The sequence below is a fragment of the Macrobrachium rosenbergii genome, chromosome 12 (assembly GCF_040412425.1).
Source record: "Macrobrachium rosenbergii isolate ZJJX-2024 chromosome 12, ASM4041242v1, whole genome shotgun sequence".
In the NCBI taxonomy this organism is placed as follows: Eukaryota; Metazoa; Arthropoda; class Malacostraca; order Decapoda; family Palaemonidae; genus Macrobrachium; species Macrobrachium rosenbergii.
The window spans coordinates 100,892,220-100,911,749 of NC_089752.1; the positions used below are offsets into that span (position 1 = coordinate 100,892,220).

At 35.9% G+C, this 19,530-nt stretch overlaps 1 protein-coding gene across 6 annotated transcripts in view; it reads right to left on the minus strand.

Moving 5' to 3' along the window:
- CdGAPr (GTPase-activating protein CdGAPr) overlaps nt 1-19,530 on the minus strand; it is an 842,258-nt gene that overhangs the window by 269,769 nt on the left and 552,959 nt on the right. For all 6 annotated transcript variants that reach the window (XM_067112526.1, XM_067112522.1, XM_067112521.1 and 3 more), the window contains one exon: nt 11,745-11,936. In XM_067112526.1, the coding sequence (XP_066968627.1) occupies nt 11,745-11,936 (192 nt within the window). The remainder of the gene's footprint in view (nt 1-11,744; nt 11,937-19,530) is intronic.

Here is a 19,530-nt window from a genome sequence, read left to right on the forward strand (position 1 = left end):
AAAAAACCTGCCGTGAGACATTCTGTGGATAAGAACGGTCCGGTCAACTGATATACTGAATCAGTCTTTAATACTGACACTTAGCAGAGCAATTGCTCAGTAACATAAAAGTACCCAACAAGTAGATATTACTGCTGCTAACTCTTTCAGGCTCTGTGCCCTTTGTTTAAAATACACACCATATAACTATTTGTTAAAATGCTAAAGTTGACCTAAAAGTCGTGATGGGGAATTCATCATCTTTCACTTGAATATATGATATATATGTATATTCACAGTATCTACTTGAATATATGATATATATGTATATACATAGTATATATATATATACTATATATAATAGTATGTATATATGTATATACATACAGTATATATATATTATATATATATATATATATATATATATATATATATATATATATATATATATGTATTATATATAATATATATATATATATATATAGTATATATATATATATATATATATATATATATATATATATATAAAACAAAACATTGATATATATATATATATATATATAATCATGAAGCTACAAATGTATTTATATAAATTCATATATCTCCGATGGAGAATTATCACCGAAGGGGAATTTATATAAGTGATAAATGAACAGGTACCACTATAACCCTATGGACCCATTCAACGACTATACGCTATATATAAATCATTACCGAGTCTGCTGTATATTTTTCCCGTCGTGAGCGGGGAAATATATATATATATAACAAAACATTGCATGAAATTTTTTATCACACCGTGATTACGCAATAGGCTACAAATGCTCTTATCAAATTCAACCTCGAGCAAAACAAAATTTATAAGCTATCATGGCGGAAAACGTTCCCAACTGAACAAAAACAGTACAGCAGACTCGGTAATGATTTATACATTTGGTCCACTGCGTAACTTCGCGTCCCAGTTAACTATTTATTAGTACTGTACTTAGCATATTAAAACCATTTGTAGCTTCATGATTGTATATAAATCCAAATATATATATATATATATATATATATATATATATATATATATATATATATATATATATAAAAACAAAACATTGCACAACATGCATTAGGCTAGGCGAGGCTGAAAGAAAAACGTTCCCAACTGAACAGAGTAAGCATTTGGTGCTAACTAGTTAACTATTATTAGTACTGTATTAGCATTAACCAAAGATCCAACGAGGCTGAAAGAAAGGAAGCGGCCTTGTACAGAGAGAAAAAATAGAAAAAAAGAAAAAGCAACAAGAAACAGTCATACGCAAAGCAAAACACTAAATCATCAGGCTGAATGTGAACGGGGCTTTGAAATCAGTAGCATTATTGCCCAACTTATGTACAACGTCATCAGTAATATCGTCCCTTATAAGGCCGTCAGACTTTTACTGTACAGTAATGAGAGACTTATACCACTGGCTATCGTGAGGAAGTAGCACTTGACATGTGCCAATACCTATGCTCTCCAAAGTGTGTAGCACTCGCTAGTTTTTGGGCCGCTGGCACTAATGATGCTACTGAAGTTCCCTTTGGAAATGGAGCTTACAGAAAATGGCGAAACTTGATATCTTCGAACGATATTTTGAGCAATGACGGGAAAAGGAAACCGCCACTTCGAGCAATCATGTTTGAAACATAAAGGCAGCCTGAGACCGCAAAGACACACGCAACAATTCTGCAATGATGGCAAAAGAAAAGATCTAGGGTATATGATATTCATATCTCAAAGTTAAAAGATGCCGCAGTCAGAAATCTGGCTTGGAATCAGGAAGAGGATTTGAAGTCCTCCAAGATTTCATCAAGCATCGCTAAATATTCAGAAGCGGCAAATACGGCGTTGTTTATGCAAAGTGAATCGTTGCGCTGGGGCTGATCTCTGTTAGGCCACTACTTTTTGGTTATTGGTATTGCAGGGACTGCAAGTAACTGTACCACGAGTAACGTCGCTAACACTAAAAACACATTATATTAAAGACTAACTAAGCTGATGAACAATCAGATAATTTAAGAATACTGAAACAAACATCACGGGTCACAAAACACTTATCAGTCTGTAGGAGAGCTGTTAATCAGCTCAGTGGTCTGGTAAAACTAAGGTATACTTAACTTGTAGAACGCAAACCAAGACTAGACACTTGAATCACCATCCCCAACAACTTCGTTGTCTGTTGTCGGTCAATAAAAAAAAACACAAAAAAAAAATAAAGATACTGCTTGAAAAAATACGTACCCTCCGGCACTTAAATTACACAGTATCAAAAGTCACACTAATCTCAAAAATCCATTGCAGTAGGTCTGGAATCATATCGATTGCCAAGGTTCCTTTGGATTAACTAATTAAGACCTAAAAGGGACACAGGGAGAGAATACTGAAGTTATGGACGCTGCCACAGCAAACCAAAGAAGGCAAGAAATCTGGACCAATACCGACGGACAACTCGACGAGCGCGAGCGCGTTCCATTTCTTCTTCTTCAAAAAAAATAAAAAAATAAAAAAGAGAAGACGCTGAAAAAGAATGAGAGAAGTAAAAGCCGCCTCAGGTAGTTTTAAGGGTCTCCTGGAGTTCGAGGGAACCAGCACAGGAGGGGTGGGGAGAGGGGGGCTAGAATTCGTTCCGGTCGCTGATTGGTGGACTATCGATCTCAAGGGAGGGGCTATTTTTCTAGACGGACTTCCAAGATAGCAGGGAAAAAGCTGAATCCAAAAATACATCAATTATCTTTTTCTTCGATGACCTCTTCTTTCCATCTGAACTTTACATTTGGGAGCCACGATACTCTATACAGATTTTTATTTATAAAGACACAAATGCTATCCTCTTTCTCCTTTGTTACTCTCTCTATCCACACACACACACACACACACACACACACACACACACACACACACACACACACACACATATATATATATATATATATATATATATATATATATATATATATATATATATATATATATATATATATATATATATATATATATATATATATATATATATTACACACACACACACACACACACACATATACATACACATATATATGAGTGCGCGTGCATATAAAGATAAAGATAAAGGAATTTTCTCTTTTCAATCTTTTAGAATTTCTTTAATATGAAAATTAAAATTTTCTCTTTACAGTGATCCTTCTTACTTGTCTTATCTTTCAGCCAACTTTTCCCCTCTATTAACAAAACAAAATGAGGAAATTTTACCATATTAATGCATTATTAATACATTTTAAAGCACCGTTAATACATCACGCTTAGTCGTCAGTAATGCATTCCAAGTGTATACAAAAAATACAATCCCTATGCCAGATATTATCCTTCCTGCAAGTCCGGTAACATCCTTCCACTACTGACTGGTGATGATCCTGAAACTTAAGCTTATGACTTTTTAAAAGTTGCGTAACTTTTAAAAAGTCATAAGTTCAAACCTTCCGTACCTTTAAATAGGTCTATTTTTTCCCCCTAAAGTTCATTTGTAATTTAGCTTTTCAAACTACATAACGTACAAAAGAACTGCTTCTTCAGCTTACTGCAGTCTATATTGTACTAAGTTCTTGATAAAAAAAAGTCCTCAACAATTAATATTCAACTTTTTATTTTAAAAATCACTGCAGTAATTATCGATGCATTACGAAGTGATTTATGACAGGCTATACTTTTAACACGTAAATGAGACTTTCTGTCAAGAAAAGATAGTAAAAAGATTTCAAATGAGCAGAAATCAGCAAAATTTCAAAATTTCTTAAGTAGAGGAAATTCTTTGGTACTGTCGTCAGTTAGAGAGAGAGAGAGAGAGAGAGAGAGAGAGAGAGAGAGAGAGAGAGAGAGAGAGAGAGAGAGATTCCTAAAATAAAGGGGAAGTAAAAATCTGACACGAAATGAGGATTCATACGACTTCTTAAAAAAGAAGAGTATAAATGGTTGCTGCGCGGCAACGACTGACAGGTACGCACAGAATTGGCTACATTGAGGAAAAGAAAATTGAAAGAAGGAAAAAGGGGCAGACTCAATTCCCAGCTGCCGGGAATGGCACACTTGCGATCACTGACATATTTGGCAAAGCTTTTTCATCAAACATAAAGTTTGCATTAATAGAATAAGTACACAACTTACCAGTTAAAAATTTAGGTATTATTTTTCAGCATCTAAATTCTGTACGAGACCACAAAATACAAATAAAATTTGATGGACAGGAGCAAAAGGTGAGAATGTTATTGATAATTATCTTTCTGTCTGTTTGCCTACTGAAACTTCAAACTTTTAACTCCTACAGTTTCGGCAAAATGAAAAAATAAAACCAAATTAAGTAGCAGCGTGTTTTTTTATTCTACATAGATTTCGACAAAAGTTCCTTTCAGAGAGTTGGTTCGTCACCTAAAATTTCTGTAATCTGTAAATTTTCTTCTAAATTCCTTGTAAGTATAACAATGACAGCATGTAGTACTGTTCCCATATGATATCCATCTTTCCCTTGCCTGCTACCTTAACTGAACCGAATCAAAAGTTTTCAGTTATTTCATAACCACAGCTACAAGTGAAGACCTCCGCCTTTCCTATCCAAGTAAAACTATAAAGCTTAAGAGAGCTGCTGAACCCTGTGTCTCTCACTTTGTCTGGTCATAGCGCTGAAGATGGATTTCACTCCAACTGAGTACTAAGCGGATATAACAAGAACAAGTAAATCATTTACAGTGACTCCGTCATTTCAAATTCTTATTATGAATAACTAAAGTTACTTGCCTCATTATATTTTCGGAACCTATTAGGAAAGAAAGACACAAAAAGCACATGAAACCCCGCTAAGAATGTGGCTGAACGATGCCATTAGCAACACGATACAGTCCATCTTTCCAAAAGCAAGGGAGGAGGTGAACAGAATTCATGGCTTGGATTGGCATCTGTGAATTTTAATGGACAACCATTGCCAGTTCGAGGTCAGACCACTGGAATTCCTTTAAGAGAGAGAAAAAGACTCGAAATATAATTTTCTGCACACATGTATTATATTTTCGTAGCCATATATATAAACGTATATATATACTAATATATATATATATATATATATATATATATATATATATATATATGTGTATATGTATATATATGTGTGTGAGTGTGTGTGTAATCATAATTGGCATTACAAGTATGGCAATATTATAAATAAAATGTACATTTCGTAAAGGGGAAAAGAACTCAAAAATTATCTCATAAAAACAATCACACCTAATAAGAACACGACGAAGTTATAGGTAATATTTGTAAACACGAACTTCAGCTTACAGAGATACTGGACAGTCTTTTTCTCACAATTTTTCATAGCAGGAAACAAGCTACAACTTTGTCTCTTCTAAGTCTTGAGAGAGAGAGAGAGAGAGAGAGAGAGAGAGAGGCTAAACCGATAAACGTAGGCACATACATTCGAAGGGGAAAATATAAGATACTGGACAGTCTTTTTCTCACAATTTTTCATAGCAGGAAACAAGCTACAACTTTGTCTCTTCTAAGTCTTGAGAGAGAGAGAGAGAGAGAGAGAGAGAGAGAGAGAGAGAGAGAGAGAGAGAGAGAGAGAGAGAGAGAGAGAGAGAGAGAGGTAAACTGATAAACGCAGGCACATAAAAGGGGAAAATATAAGATACTGATAAATTTTTCATAGGCAACAAGCTACAACTTTGTCTCTTCTCGAAGGGAAAATATAAGAGGAAAAATAAAAGCTCTCTGTGCCACATAAACCAGCAAGACATTCATTGAAGGGGAAATATAAGAGGAGTTAAAGCTCTCTGTGCCACATACTCCAGCAAGACCGTGAAGAGAGTTAAAAGGCTTCTATGAAGAGAATCAAAAGGCTTCTATGTGAAGAAAAAAAAAAAGATCATGGACAAATCGATTAAATTCCAGCCATTCTTAAAATGCAGAAAATATAAACAAACCTTTATCCACCTCTTGGATTTAAAGGCTGAAGAGAAAATCTTACATAACTGTAATCAATTCAATACTCCCTTATCAACACTCCCAATGGTGGTCTTAAAGCTACAACAGCTCAAAGAACAACAAATTGCTTAAGTACATGAAACAACGAACTGTTTAGTAACGCAACCTTGCTCTCAGTTACAGAGAAGTAATAACAGTTTCCCTCAACACATCATTATTCTACAGGAACTTAGAAATAATTACGGTTTCCAAATAAATTACTACACCAGAGGAAAGTAGATATAAAAACGGTTTCCCCCAACAAATCCTTATTGTACAGAAAGGTAGAAATAACGGTTTCCCATTCCAGTTCTGTACAGGAAATCAGAAAAAAATAACGGCTTCCCCAACAAATCATTACCGCACGGGAGATTAGAAATAGAGTAATAACGGCTTCGTTAACACATCATTACTTTGCAGGAGAAAAACATTGACAGTGTGTTCAACAAACTTTGCTATTAAACGATCATTATAGTACAGGAAAGAGCACCAATTAAAGGGCAACTCATTGTGCTTTCTTGAGTTATAATTTTATGGGCATTTATTGTTTACCAATTGCGACAACCTCACATTACAGTGTATATTTTATTACCGAAACTAATCATATTCATCTTTTATTACCGTTCGAACAAAGACATGATAGTTTTATCCTGATTTATATTCAGAAGATTTAACTTAGTTGTTAATATTACAAGTTACCAAACATAATTATCACTGAGTCAGCCCATCAAACCTACAGTAAACTTTTGTTTACTATGTAAACAAAAGTTAGTATTTGTTCAATGCAAATATCAACTTTTCGATGTAGTATTTACTTTTTGTCAGCGTCTGATAAAATCAACTGGAATGTAAAAAAAAAACAAAAGAACATAAAAAAAAATTTATACTGTACTAAGTATTTGGAAATTCAAATGAAGCACAGCACATGCTCTCGTTGTAAGATGTTTTAGGCAGCAAGCAGCACGGGTGCAATTCCTTATGGTAATCCTATTGCTGAATATGAAATATACCTCAGTACGGCTGGATGAGAATTCAGAGGTTCTATTTGAGGATACACACCCCACTACGAAACAGCTTTAAATATCTTTAATATTGTGTTTAGTCAGATGTCTAATCATATATATTCGGAGCAAATCGTTCATGCAGAACTCTCTGAAATTCCATTAAAGAGCATAATGATTTCTGAGAAACTAATACACAAAACAAAAGAGCCAAGTCAACAAACGTACGCTCAACAGAGTAAAGGCTCTACACTGCATACAAATGCTGTTCTGATACGAGATTTGGATGGAACCTAGTTTAAATGACGATGGAATTTTGAATCATAAACTGAAAACAAATGCTAGACCTCCATAAAATTCACCTCCTTTCGAAACAAATTTGAAATACTTTTGTTAAAGTAAGGACAGCAACACTAATCTACTGTTTAAAGTTTAAAGCAGGATTCACAAAGATTTAGGTTGAATCTCATACAGTCATTGGAAGAGCTCCTATTTAGTTTCTGCTTTTTTGTTTCACTCAATATGGAACGTCTACTGTGTCAGCCTCGGTGTCTAAGCATCTTTGGTCAAGTCGTACTTCATCTTGCAGAGCGTCAGCATCTTCACCCTGTTAAGGTGCCACAACGTCTCACTGATCCTATGTCCCAGTTTACCAAGATTCACTTCGGCTGACATTTACATTTATTTTATATGTGCATTTTATCTGCATGTATTCTTACGCCTGATTTGTTTCTCAAGGAATTGATGTTTTCCATAAAAGGGACTCCATATTAGGGATATACTTAATAAAGTTTTGAATATGCCAGAAGAATATAGGCAAATTATGCGAGGTTGATGATGGAAAACATAGTGGTAGGCATTGCATCACAAAGACAAACCTTACTTGAATTCATTCTCCAAATATAAAATGTTTCGGACTAATGTCCACCTTCAGGGTCAGCAAAAATCAGAATTATACAGATATATAAAGTAAAAAGCAAACCTCAACATTAGCTGCTTGAACTATTTAAAGCATGATACTACTAGGTTCGCGTCTGAAGTGTGGTTCAGAATATGTTGGACGCTCAACAAAACTGTTGTCTACCAAAGCTGTTCAGCACATGGAATCAGTTCAAGAGCATTCTTACCCCTGGGTAGGCTTCCCAGTCCTGTATAAAAGAATACTAGCATGGGATTTGTAACTTCAACTACAGTGCTATTGTTTTACCTAAAGCTAGACTGGCGACTTTATAAATAGAGTCAAGCTTAGTTTAAATGCTGATAACTCAGCAATTCCCAGGAGACTGTTTTGTCTGAATTTAATTTATGTTTTACAACTTCAAATAAAGAGTTTTTATATTTCTTTGTAACAAAATGCATTTATAATTTTTACATAACCTGATGATGGACTATGTCCAAAAAAAAAGAATGCTAAGGTTTGTCTTTGTTCTATAGAATCTCACCTGACTACTTTTGTAATAATAGTAATAATAATAATAATAATAATAATAATAATAATAATAATAATAATAATAATAATAATAATACCTGATAAAAGAAGAGTTTAAAGAACGAGTTGAAGCGCTCAGTAAAAAATGTAATAATGCAAAAGATAGGATACACAGCTTCCAAGAATTATTGCAAAGGGCTGGGCTATAAACGGCCAAAATAAACACCCTGACATACTTTGAGGAAGAGGGCCACTAACTAAGAAATTTCACAATAAAATTAAGACCTAAAGTCACCACTGAAAGTTTAGGTTCACCACGAAACTAGAAGGAAGTATCAAAAGTCGTTTGATAATAAAAACTTTTTTTTTTTCAGAAAAATGGAAATGAAAATCTAGTCCAATCTCATCCGCAGACAGACATGACTTCTTACGAATACTGAAATTTAAGTTGAAGAAACTTCTCGGCAACAACTGAAGAGTTCCTCGAGGGAAGGAATAGTCGGTTTAGAGAAATGAACAAGTTCTTCATTGGATAGGTAGGTAGAGCTCTCGGCTAGCACGCTCTTGGCCCAGCGTTCGATTCTCCGTCCGGCCAATGAAGAATTAGAGGAATTTATTTCTGGTGATAGAAATTAATTTCTCGTCATAATGTGGTTCGGATTCCACAATAAGCTGCAGGTCCCGTTGCTAGGTAACCAGTTGGTTCTTAGCCACGTAAAATAAATATAATCCTTCGGACCAGCCCTGGGAGAGCTGTTGATCAGCTCAGTGGTCTGGCTAAACTAAGATATACTTAAATTAAGAGAAATGAACACCATTTCGCAAGAATGAATGACAGTGAGGTTCGTCTAACGATAGTACCAGAGTAACGCCTGTCATCCAAAGTTACATGAAAAGGTAGCTTACCACTTATATATGAAAAAAAATCTTCCAAACGTAAATGTGATATCGTGTGAAAACGACTAACGAGGGGAAAATTATAATCTAGAACGAGAAAGTAAAATAATAAACCCGAAAGTTATGGAATGTGAACAAATGAGGTTCACATAAGGCATCTGCAATCTGGAACAGAAAGAATTTTTGTCCCGAACTAAGTTTTAACCACATTATGCTGCCTAATAGCTGGAGAAATCCAAGTTTAGCGTGAAAATTAAACTGAACACACTTAAAAACACTAGCGAATGAACATTAAACACAAAGTAGTGAAGATTGAGTAAAAATGCCCCTGTATAGCAAAACCTACTAAGTTGTGATATGGATATGTGAGTGAAACCTCACTCAGGAAATAATGGCCAGCAAGAGACAGAATAATTCTACGCACAAATAACTACGGCGCAACTACAGAGATAAACGACGCAAATGAAGAGTAAAGAAAAGTTTGAGCGGAAAAGCAGCTAAATATAATGCTTGAAAGGGAATGAAAAGGAAAACAGAGGGAAAAGTGAGCAAACAAACGAGGAAAAACTGGTGGTCCAGAGGAGGGAGGGAGGGGAGGGAGGGAGGGAGGGAGGGAGGCATAAAAATCATCATTGTGACAAAAGAGGCATCTGCGTGTAGACCTATTCGCCATTAGGAGAATCCCCAGATCAACGGACGTGAATAATGCCCGAATAACAACGCAGCTCGCGAGGTCCTTTTTTTAAAGCACAAAACCCCATTACCCAGCCTTGCAAGCACGCATCCGCCAAACTTCCTTCCGGGGAGATGGCAGGCTCTGCTGGTGCTGCCTCCGTGTGCTTGTGTATACAGCGCGCAATAAGAATGCCTTCCATTTTTATCCTCCACATTTCTTTTTCCAATATGCAGATGGAATGGAAGAAGGACATTTAAAGTATACGAAACTGCCAGGATTTGAAGATCAGTTTACGCATGATAAATGTATAAAATATAGTAAAGACGAGAATTCAAATCCCAGTCATTTCCATACAGAAAGGTCTCGCAAACTTTGCCCTGTGCCCTGAATTTTTTTTTTTTTACACTGAAACGCCAGATTCTCGTTGTTCTTTTCAGGCGTTGATTTAATTTTCATCATGATTTTCATAATATTCACAAACGAATGTCATCTCATTAACAGAAATTCACATTAAATATTTTAACTAATAAAGTTTAGGGCCAAATTCCTCTAAATGGCTGTATGCCACAATGAAAGAAACTAAAATTAATGCACGAAAAGTTCAAGCTCTTAAGCTGCAAACCAAATACAACCCAGACTAGCAAGTTTAAGCTAAGAGTGCAAAACATTCAGTATCATGAAAATGCAAGAAAATCACAGACAGAGATGACGGAACATTATATCTTCCAAAAATAGAATGCTAAAAAAAAAGATATAATTTTATATACTTTAAGCGAGATACAGAAAATATGTTAACATTAAAAAAAATAAAAAACCACGAGAGAGAGAGAGAGAGAGAGAGAGAGAGAGAGAGAGAGAGAGAGAGAGAGAGAGAGAAACACGAATTCAGGCTATCCCTGGCCGTAGATTTCCAATAAATAGCAAGAAAAACTCATGCATGCGGAGGAAGGCACTAAAAAAGGAACTCGAGGGACTAAAATTATACATATATTAATTTCCAACGTAAATTCTGGTGCTGATGTCAACGAGAGAGAGAGAGAGAGAGAGAGAGAGAGAGAGAGAGAGAGAGAGAGAGAGAGAGAGAGAGATTCTAAATATGAATACGGTACTGCATTACGTAATTCCCTTTTCACTATAAAAAAAATAAACTACAGAACGAGTCTTTACGCTAAAAATAAACTAAAGAACGAATATTTAAGATAAAAAATGAACTACTGAACGAATATTTACAAAAAAATAAACCACGGAACGAATATTTAAGATAAAAATAAACTACGGGACGAATGTTTAAGATAAAAAATGAACTACGGAACGAATATTTAAGATAAAAATAAACTACGGAACGAATATTTAAGATAAAAAGTAAACTAAGGAACGAATATTTAAGCTAAGAAATAAACTAAGGAACGAATACTTAAGCTAAAAAATAAACTGCCGAACGAATATTTAAGTTAAAAAATAAACTAAGGAACGAATATTCAAGCTAAACAATAAACTACGGAACGAATATTTAAGCAAAAAAAAAAAAAAAACTACGGAGCGAATATTTAAGTTAAAAAAATAAACTACGGAACGAATATTTAAAATAACAAAAAAACCACGGAACGAACATTTAAGCATGAAAAATAAACCACGGACCGAATATTTAAGCTAAAAAATAAACTAAGGAACGAATATTTAAGCTATAAAGTCGAGAATACACTTTCAAATGCAATGAAGCAGACAGCCTGATGAACTTACCTGCAGAGGAGGCAACTCGACGTATTCGTAGTGGAAATGGGCGCACTGGTCTAGGCGAGGGAACCGCGTTTCGCCCTCGTCCATATCGACCATACTCCTGCCCACATTGACGCCCATGCCACTGCTACCCGTCAGGTGGGTGATACGCACACCACCCCCATCTCCGACGTCGCTCGATACGCAAAGACCGCTCTGCAACGGAAAGAGACATAGGACAATCAATCACAGGTACTGATGACATGATACTCTTTCAGACAAGAACAATTCTCTGTCCAAAAAACAAAAAATTTAATAAATAAATAAATAAAAAGTAAAGGTTTTAACCAATGACAAATTAATGAAAACTATTCACTTATAATACACCAACAGCAATAATTATAATTATAAACATTTTATGCAGCATCAAAATATTATTTCCACTTCCAAAACTATACAATTATTTTTGTGCAAATGCAATGTATTGTTTTCTCTCCCCTAACCTTTAATTATACGTTTTACCTAAAAAAAAAAAATCATGCAGGTACACATCAGGAAATGGCAAAAGTGACTCTTATTGAGTAATTTTATGTTACTAATGTTAAATGCGATTTAGGCCCAAGTCACCATTACCACCAAAGGCAATTACACACTAAAGATAAAACCGAATATAAAATTTTTTGATCGTAAAACCTAATACTTAGAATATATGACTAAAATAAAAAAAAAAAAAAAGTCACAGCGACAATGGCAACACTAAAAGTAACATTAATAGCGACAGAGGCAAAAGCCGTAACGACACAAACAGCAATAATTACGAAGATGATTTATTGGCCAAATCTAAATGACACTATCTTGGGAGAAATAAATTCCATGTGGTAAGGAATAGATTCGTCCTTTGATAAATAAAGGCGCGGCCAGTTGTACACCTAAACGAGTGAAAAAGCATGAGAGATGTTTTTATTTTGAGCACCACGTTTGTACCTTGGGCGTCTCATCAACAAACAAACCTACGGTGTATCAACACCCAGTTTTATTCTCTCTCTTCGAAGTACGTAAGATACTTGACAGAAAGGAAAAATAGTCAGTCCACTGACAATGAAAAATATCAGTAAGAATTAGTACCCGAAAACTGGACATGTAACCACCATCTAATTATCTATCAGTGAGAAGAAAATATTAAAAAATAAATAAAAAAAAGAGAGGGCAGTAAATAAAGCTAAAATTTTCATCCGCAAAATTGTTGTTTGTTCATTTAATTTTATGGATTACTGACTTCAACATATTCTTATTCATATATTTTTAATTAATACCATTCTCACTTTTGCATCAGCTTGAATATTTTACGAGTTAAGCGAGCTATATTAGCATCTGTAATATAAACAGCGGAATATTTCTCCGAAATGAAAAACAAAGAATCCTATTAAGGTTTAAAAGAGAGCCAATTTCCAAGCGATACGATTCTAGTGCGCACACAAACACGTCTTTAGCCTAATCACCGAAGATAGGATGGTGAAGGGAAGTTACTCCAATAAATCAGAAATGGTTATGAATGGGAGTCGAAAAAAGTCATCAGCCTTCGAAGCGATCGCGAGGTGGAAAGTGCACAACAACACGGAAGACTACACCATTTGTTAACGTCCGAACAAACAGAGCTCACAATGCGTCACCAAAACGTCACAAGCCACGAGCTCTCGCGACTCGACGATCAAAGAGAACCTTCCCATTCCTCATTCGTCAAACATGTCGGCATTGAGTTTTCCTAATCTGCATCCTTTTTAAAGTTTGTGTATTATACAGCGTGGGAACTCCTTAGTCATTAAGTAAATAATATCTGAAACCCCCACAAAATCGTACGCAAACTAAGGATGACGGTGAATTGGTTGTATTCCAGTATACGATTTATTTTAATAATCAATGATCTTCTATTCCCCCTCTGTTATTACAGTTTACGCAATTATTCGCCTTTTCAGATTCCAATGTGTGCATCCGACTCTCCTCTCAGTATGTAATCCAGGGGTACCTTCTTCGATATTAAATCCGCATTCCCAGACCACTTCATAAACTTCTACTAAACAACTAAAAATGAGTCAAGCTTAATCGCACATCACTGCAACTAACTCAATTCTACTTCAGCAGCGCTTCTAAACATATGCACACCCATCACGCCGCGATTACAACGGTATCAGTGAATCGCAATATTAATGGGAGGCGCAACATACAACACCCGGGTTGCATTCAATATGCAGTGCAACATAAAGCCTCCATCACAAGGTAATGTGCGACTGATCATTCATAACACGCCATCTGTCAGTGAAGTTCTGATTAAATTTCGCCCTCGTGCACTGCAAACGACCACACGAGACGTTCGACACGGAATGGATCACGGTAATAATACAGCGATAACATCAAAGACAAAACCGAGAACACTGCACTAAGCCAGAGGTATAAATTCCCCCAAAAAACCCCGACACATCGGATAAAATTCTGTCATTTACTGAAATTCCTGAAATTCGCGAAGAATAAATGATCATAAAAATAACAGAAATAAAATATGTAACAGGGTACAAATTGGATTCCAAAATAAATTAGCATATGAATAAATCCAAATCTCAACAAAGGGCAAGGCAAAACATTAAAAGCGTACCGCGTGCGTTTCACATGTCATTACAGAACCAAAAATAATAATGCAGTAATAATGAAGTGCAGCGTAGCTCTGAAATTAGGACTCTAGAAAAGGACATGGGAAAGTCTTCGCTCGTATACGCTAAGAAACTAAATTTGAGAGAGTTAGGAAGAAATGGCCGGGGATATTAATTCTCTCGCAACTCATACAGAACTGTGTGTTTAGGAGAGGATATTAAACTTCTCGCAATAGTCATATGCTGTGCCCAGGGTGGAAAGAATGAAGTAAAAATACTACCGTTCATTTTCATATGGAATTATGTAAGCCTCGTTTCACAAGGTCCAATATACAGTTTCCATTACTATAAATGCACGTAAAGATACATACACGCATTATATACATATATATATATATATATATATATATATATATATATATATATATATATATATATATATATATATATATATAGCCACAAATCTACAAATACCCATTAATATATGAACCAATATAGATATCTATATAAATATTTCTTCAACACTGACCTATTCCTCTATAACATAGGGTTGTTCTAGCAAAACGACAAAGGTCACAGCCACATTCTTATCTTATCCGCCGAATCGTGCATGAACTCCTTGCACACAGTGGCATTCATCCATATCTTACACCCAATTTCGCACCTCCTAGATATTCTCTCCGAAAACTATTTCACACGATCTACACGCCCCTTTCTAGATCTTCCTTTCCTCCTCCCTCCAAACACACACGAATTACACTCTTTCATCAACCCATCGTCCTCCGTTCTCTCCACATGACAAGACCATCTTAAAATACGCTGCACCATTCCTTCGCATACAAATCTCAAATTCTTCATCCTTTCATTTCTTCTAAGGCCACATATCATGCGCAGACAAATGATCTCAACAGCCTCAACATTTTTCTTCCATTCCAATTCAACGCCCATATCTTGCATTCACAATGGAAAGCAACCTCAACAGATCCTCCATACATTCCCACCTCTGCTTCCACAGACACTTTAATTGTATTCCCAATGGCGGATGACACCCCCACCTCTCTTGGGGTCAACACCAACCACATAGTGGGAGTAATCGGGACAAACTGCAACACTGCTGCCTTGAGGTACTAAAATATCTAGCTTTAGGATTATACTCATTTTGGCTCCCACAATAAACGTCAATATGCCTGGAGCACCAATCGACTGGAGTTCAAAATATAGCTTTTCATTTCACCCAAGGGCATTTTGGTGTCTTTTGCAACGAATTGCAATTTTATATATAAACGAACTTGATGAATGTGCTTTTCATTTTTAGGTTGCAGGAGGACGTTCCTTCCATACATTTTATTAAAAGTAATCAACTTCTGCACAGGAGTTTCACAAAAATTACGTATGACACGGAGTATGTACAACAATGAGGCGAGTACGCGCGCGCACACACGCAGAGTCCGTTGCAAGCGGAAGTTTGAGGCTCCGAAGGAATTATCACATGAGAACGATCCGGGAAACTTTGGGACGGTGGCAGCAACAGCGGCTGCAAAGTTGACTCAGTTGCAATAATAACCGGGGCATGCATGCAATTAGGGGAGCTTGTTCTCATCTCGACTCAAATATATTCCCTCTCAACAAGGTCCCACACTTCAGACAGCGGCAGTAGTAGCACTGCCGACAACACGAATCGCTTTCGGACGATAACAAAAAAAAAAGGCATTTGCAAACTACAGATATGCTTATAGTTCCCAGTTACCAAAAGGTTGCAAAATTAGAAGGAATTAATACATTTTACATCGTGGTTTAAACTAAAGTTTTATAACAAGCCTGACTGTTTACTTATAAGCATTTGGCCTTTCCACTAGGATATCGAGGTAAACTGTGGAGAGAGAGAGAGAGAGAGAGAGAGAGAGAGAGAGAGAGAGAGAGAGAGAGAGAGAGAGAGAGAGAGAGAGAGAGAAATACAAAACACGTATTATACCCAAGTATGTGAAAACTGCCAATTGCATCAATATGTGACAATAATTCATTTTGCCTGATTTTCTTTGAAATTTTACCTCAGGTTGCTATCAAATACGTCCAATATACAGGAAGCACGTAAAACATCAGCAAGTAGAAACTGTTTTGTTTGATCTGTTTTACAAAATATTTAGATCTGTCAAAATACATTAACATGGTGTCGTGAAACAATTGGATAAAACTACCACGTTTCCATCAAAACGATGTGTAAGCTCATCAGACCAATTCTAAAACTGTGTGAATAATACGACTATGACTGCCACTATACTTGAAAGTAAGTAAAAGAAAGCAAACAAGGGGAGGAGACGGACTGTTTAATTTAAAGTCACTTTCTAAAATGACGTGACAAATAAACATGGGTCCAACAAACAAATGTTTTAAACTGGCGACACGAGAAAATGGGAGCGTGTTTGAGGACGGGCTGTCAAGCCAAACAAGTTAATAAATTTTTGAAGCTATCACGCACAGACACATGTATACACATACATACATACATTATATATATATATACAAACACACATATATATATATATATATACATTATATATATATGTATATGTATGTATGTATATTTATATATAAAGTGTATGTATGTATGGATGAATGTGCGTGCGTGAATGTGTGAGCATTTGTGTGTATGTGAAAGGGAAGAGTGCAGTTAAGGAGTCAATGAAACCAAAATATCTTTTTAGATTTCATACAACTGAAGACAACAAAGACTGCCAGATAGGCATCGGCGGAGAAAGGTCCTCAGTAGGTGGAGGAAGCAAAGAAGGAAGAAAACAGATGATAATGCACGAGAGAGAGAGAGAGAGAGAGAGAGAGAGAGAGAGAGAGAGAGAGAGAGAGAGAGACGAAGCAACGTTTATTGGATCGGGGAAGGGGGCCATTGGCACCATGTTATAGGTCATAAAAACGGCGCACAAAATATTGAGAATCGACAGTAAAGAAAAAATCTGATTCGCTTAACTCTTCCAAGGAGGAAATATATATAATGATCATCCTTCTCTCTCGTTTCTAATATTACGAAAAGGGGAAAACCGCTTTCCTAATGCCTCTGCTTTCGGCACCTTTACTTCCTACGGCCATGCTGCAACTACACTGTACTTTCTTCATACTTCATAAAAATATTAAAATATACGAATAAATGGGTTTGTGAGAGAGAGAGAGAGAGAGAGAGAGAGAGAGAGAGAGAGAGAGAGAGAGAGAGAGAGAGAGAGAGAGAGAGAGAGAGAGCCTCTACTTATATTTAAAGACAAACTGTATGAAAAAATTACAAATCTATCACAGCAATTAAGTGCTGCGTTATTTAAAACTGTGTTAGTGGAATGAGAGGCACTTGCACCTCATTAAAAATGTGTCAAGTGTACTAAGTACTGAAATACGCAGGTACCTCTGAGATTCTAAATTCGATGTAAAGTCACTTAAAATCTATTCTCAATGGGAAATTCGGATCCTTTTCCCTCATCCATTAAATTTTTTTCCTGATACCTTATCAATCATATGAAGCGTAATTCTAGACTCAACTTCTCTGAATAATGTTTGGGAAAATCATTTAACATTTACACTTTTATTCACGCAATATCAGATGACTTGTTCGCTCTTATGGCGAAGAAATTAAGGAAGTCGGAAGTGAATAAATCACGTCTGATGTTAAAATTTTGTCTACTCTAATTAATGGTCTTGTTCGAATAATGGGCATCCGACAAAAGCGAACGATGGACCTTATTCAAAGTTCACCTACACGCTACAAGGAAAAAAATGAGAGAGAGAGAGAGAGAGAGAGAGAGAGAGAGAGAGAGAGAGAGAGAGAGAGAGAGCAGTTATTCGGTAACTGTTCCAATTTTGTCAAATATAAGGTAAACTGTAAAAAGCAATGATATACCGTAACACTACTCAAGATATTTTATGAAATCAGTCTGACTTCTCATTTCATACATCAGCAGCGAAAAAAAAAAAAAAAGTCGAGCCGCTTTAATAAACCCCCAGAAAAACCACAATAAATCAGGAATAAATGATATTAGATTAGAGTTAATGAAAGAGAAAGCGAGAGTGAGGGGGCGCAGCTAAATCATACTTGCACTGCAAATTTGGCATATAACTTTTTAAAGAAATTTGTTTGAAAGAAACTTTTACCATCTTGTAGGAATGAGTAGGTAGATGGTAATATGAATTTGTGCATGAAAATAAGACTTTACCTAAAATGCAAAAATACATAATTATAAAAGTACCGTAATCGGATTAAGTAAGTTATTTATCGTATAACCTATACTTATATGAGTCTTGTCCATCTGATTACATGGGCAGAAATTGATTTATCTCTGTCAATAATGTAAAATACAGCTCAGTTTTTACACACACACACACACAAAACTAAAACCTAAAAAAACGGTGCTCTCAATTAGTCAACTCCTGAGAATTGGCAGACAAATATTTCCTCCACTCTTAACAAACGAAACCTGATCTCTTTGATGACACAGTAGTGGTTCCCTTCGCAAACTTCCCTACCCTTCCAATCTCTAACGCGCCAAAGTAATAATATAGAATGGGTGCACCCAACAAGAGTAAACATCAACTGACGTTCAATCTCCTTGAGCAGAGTTAACTTACACCAGGCAATCTGCACCAAATCCCCCCTTTTCAGGGCCTTATTTCTTACCCAGTCACAGACTTCGGAAGGTGCAGCACTACATACAGTACATACTCTATCAAGGTATTTGTTAAAGAAGACATACGATGAAATTCACAATATTTTACACACTCGTCACCACCACCATTGTCATTTTATTAATTTTGCTAGTGAAAATTTAAATAAATTTTGCGATTTAGAAAAGAAGACCGTTAACTTTACAACCAATAATTGCTAATATCTGGTGTTGTATTGGAAACCAATGAAGAACACTAATAAAGATGCTGATGTGCATAAGCCTGAGTTTATAACCTCTCCTTGAAGACCTACTTCTGAGGTTATGGGGAGAATGTCTTTTTCCTTTACGGCTCAGTTTTGAGTAACAGAAACAGTTGTGTAAATTATATTAGGTGGCCCTGCTCATCCATCAGTAGCTGTTTTTGACAGTGACCCATCATGTCTACTTAACCCCCAAGTTAGGGCATTTCTCTAAAAGCTGTTTTTTAGAGGACATCTGTATGAGACCAAG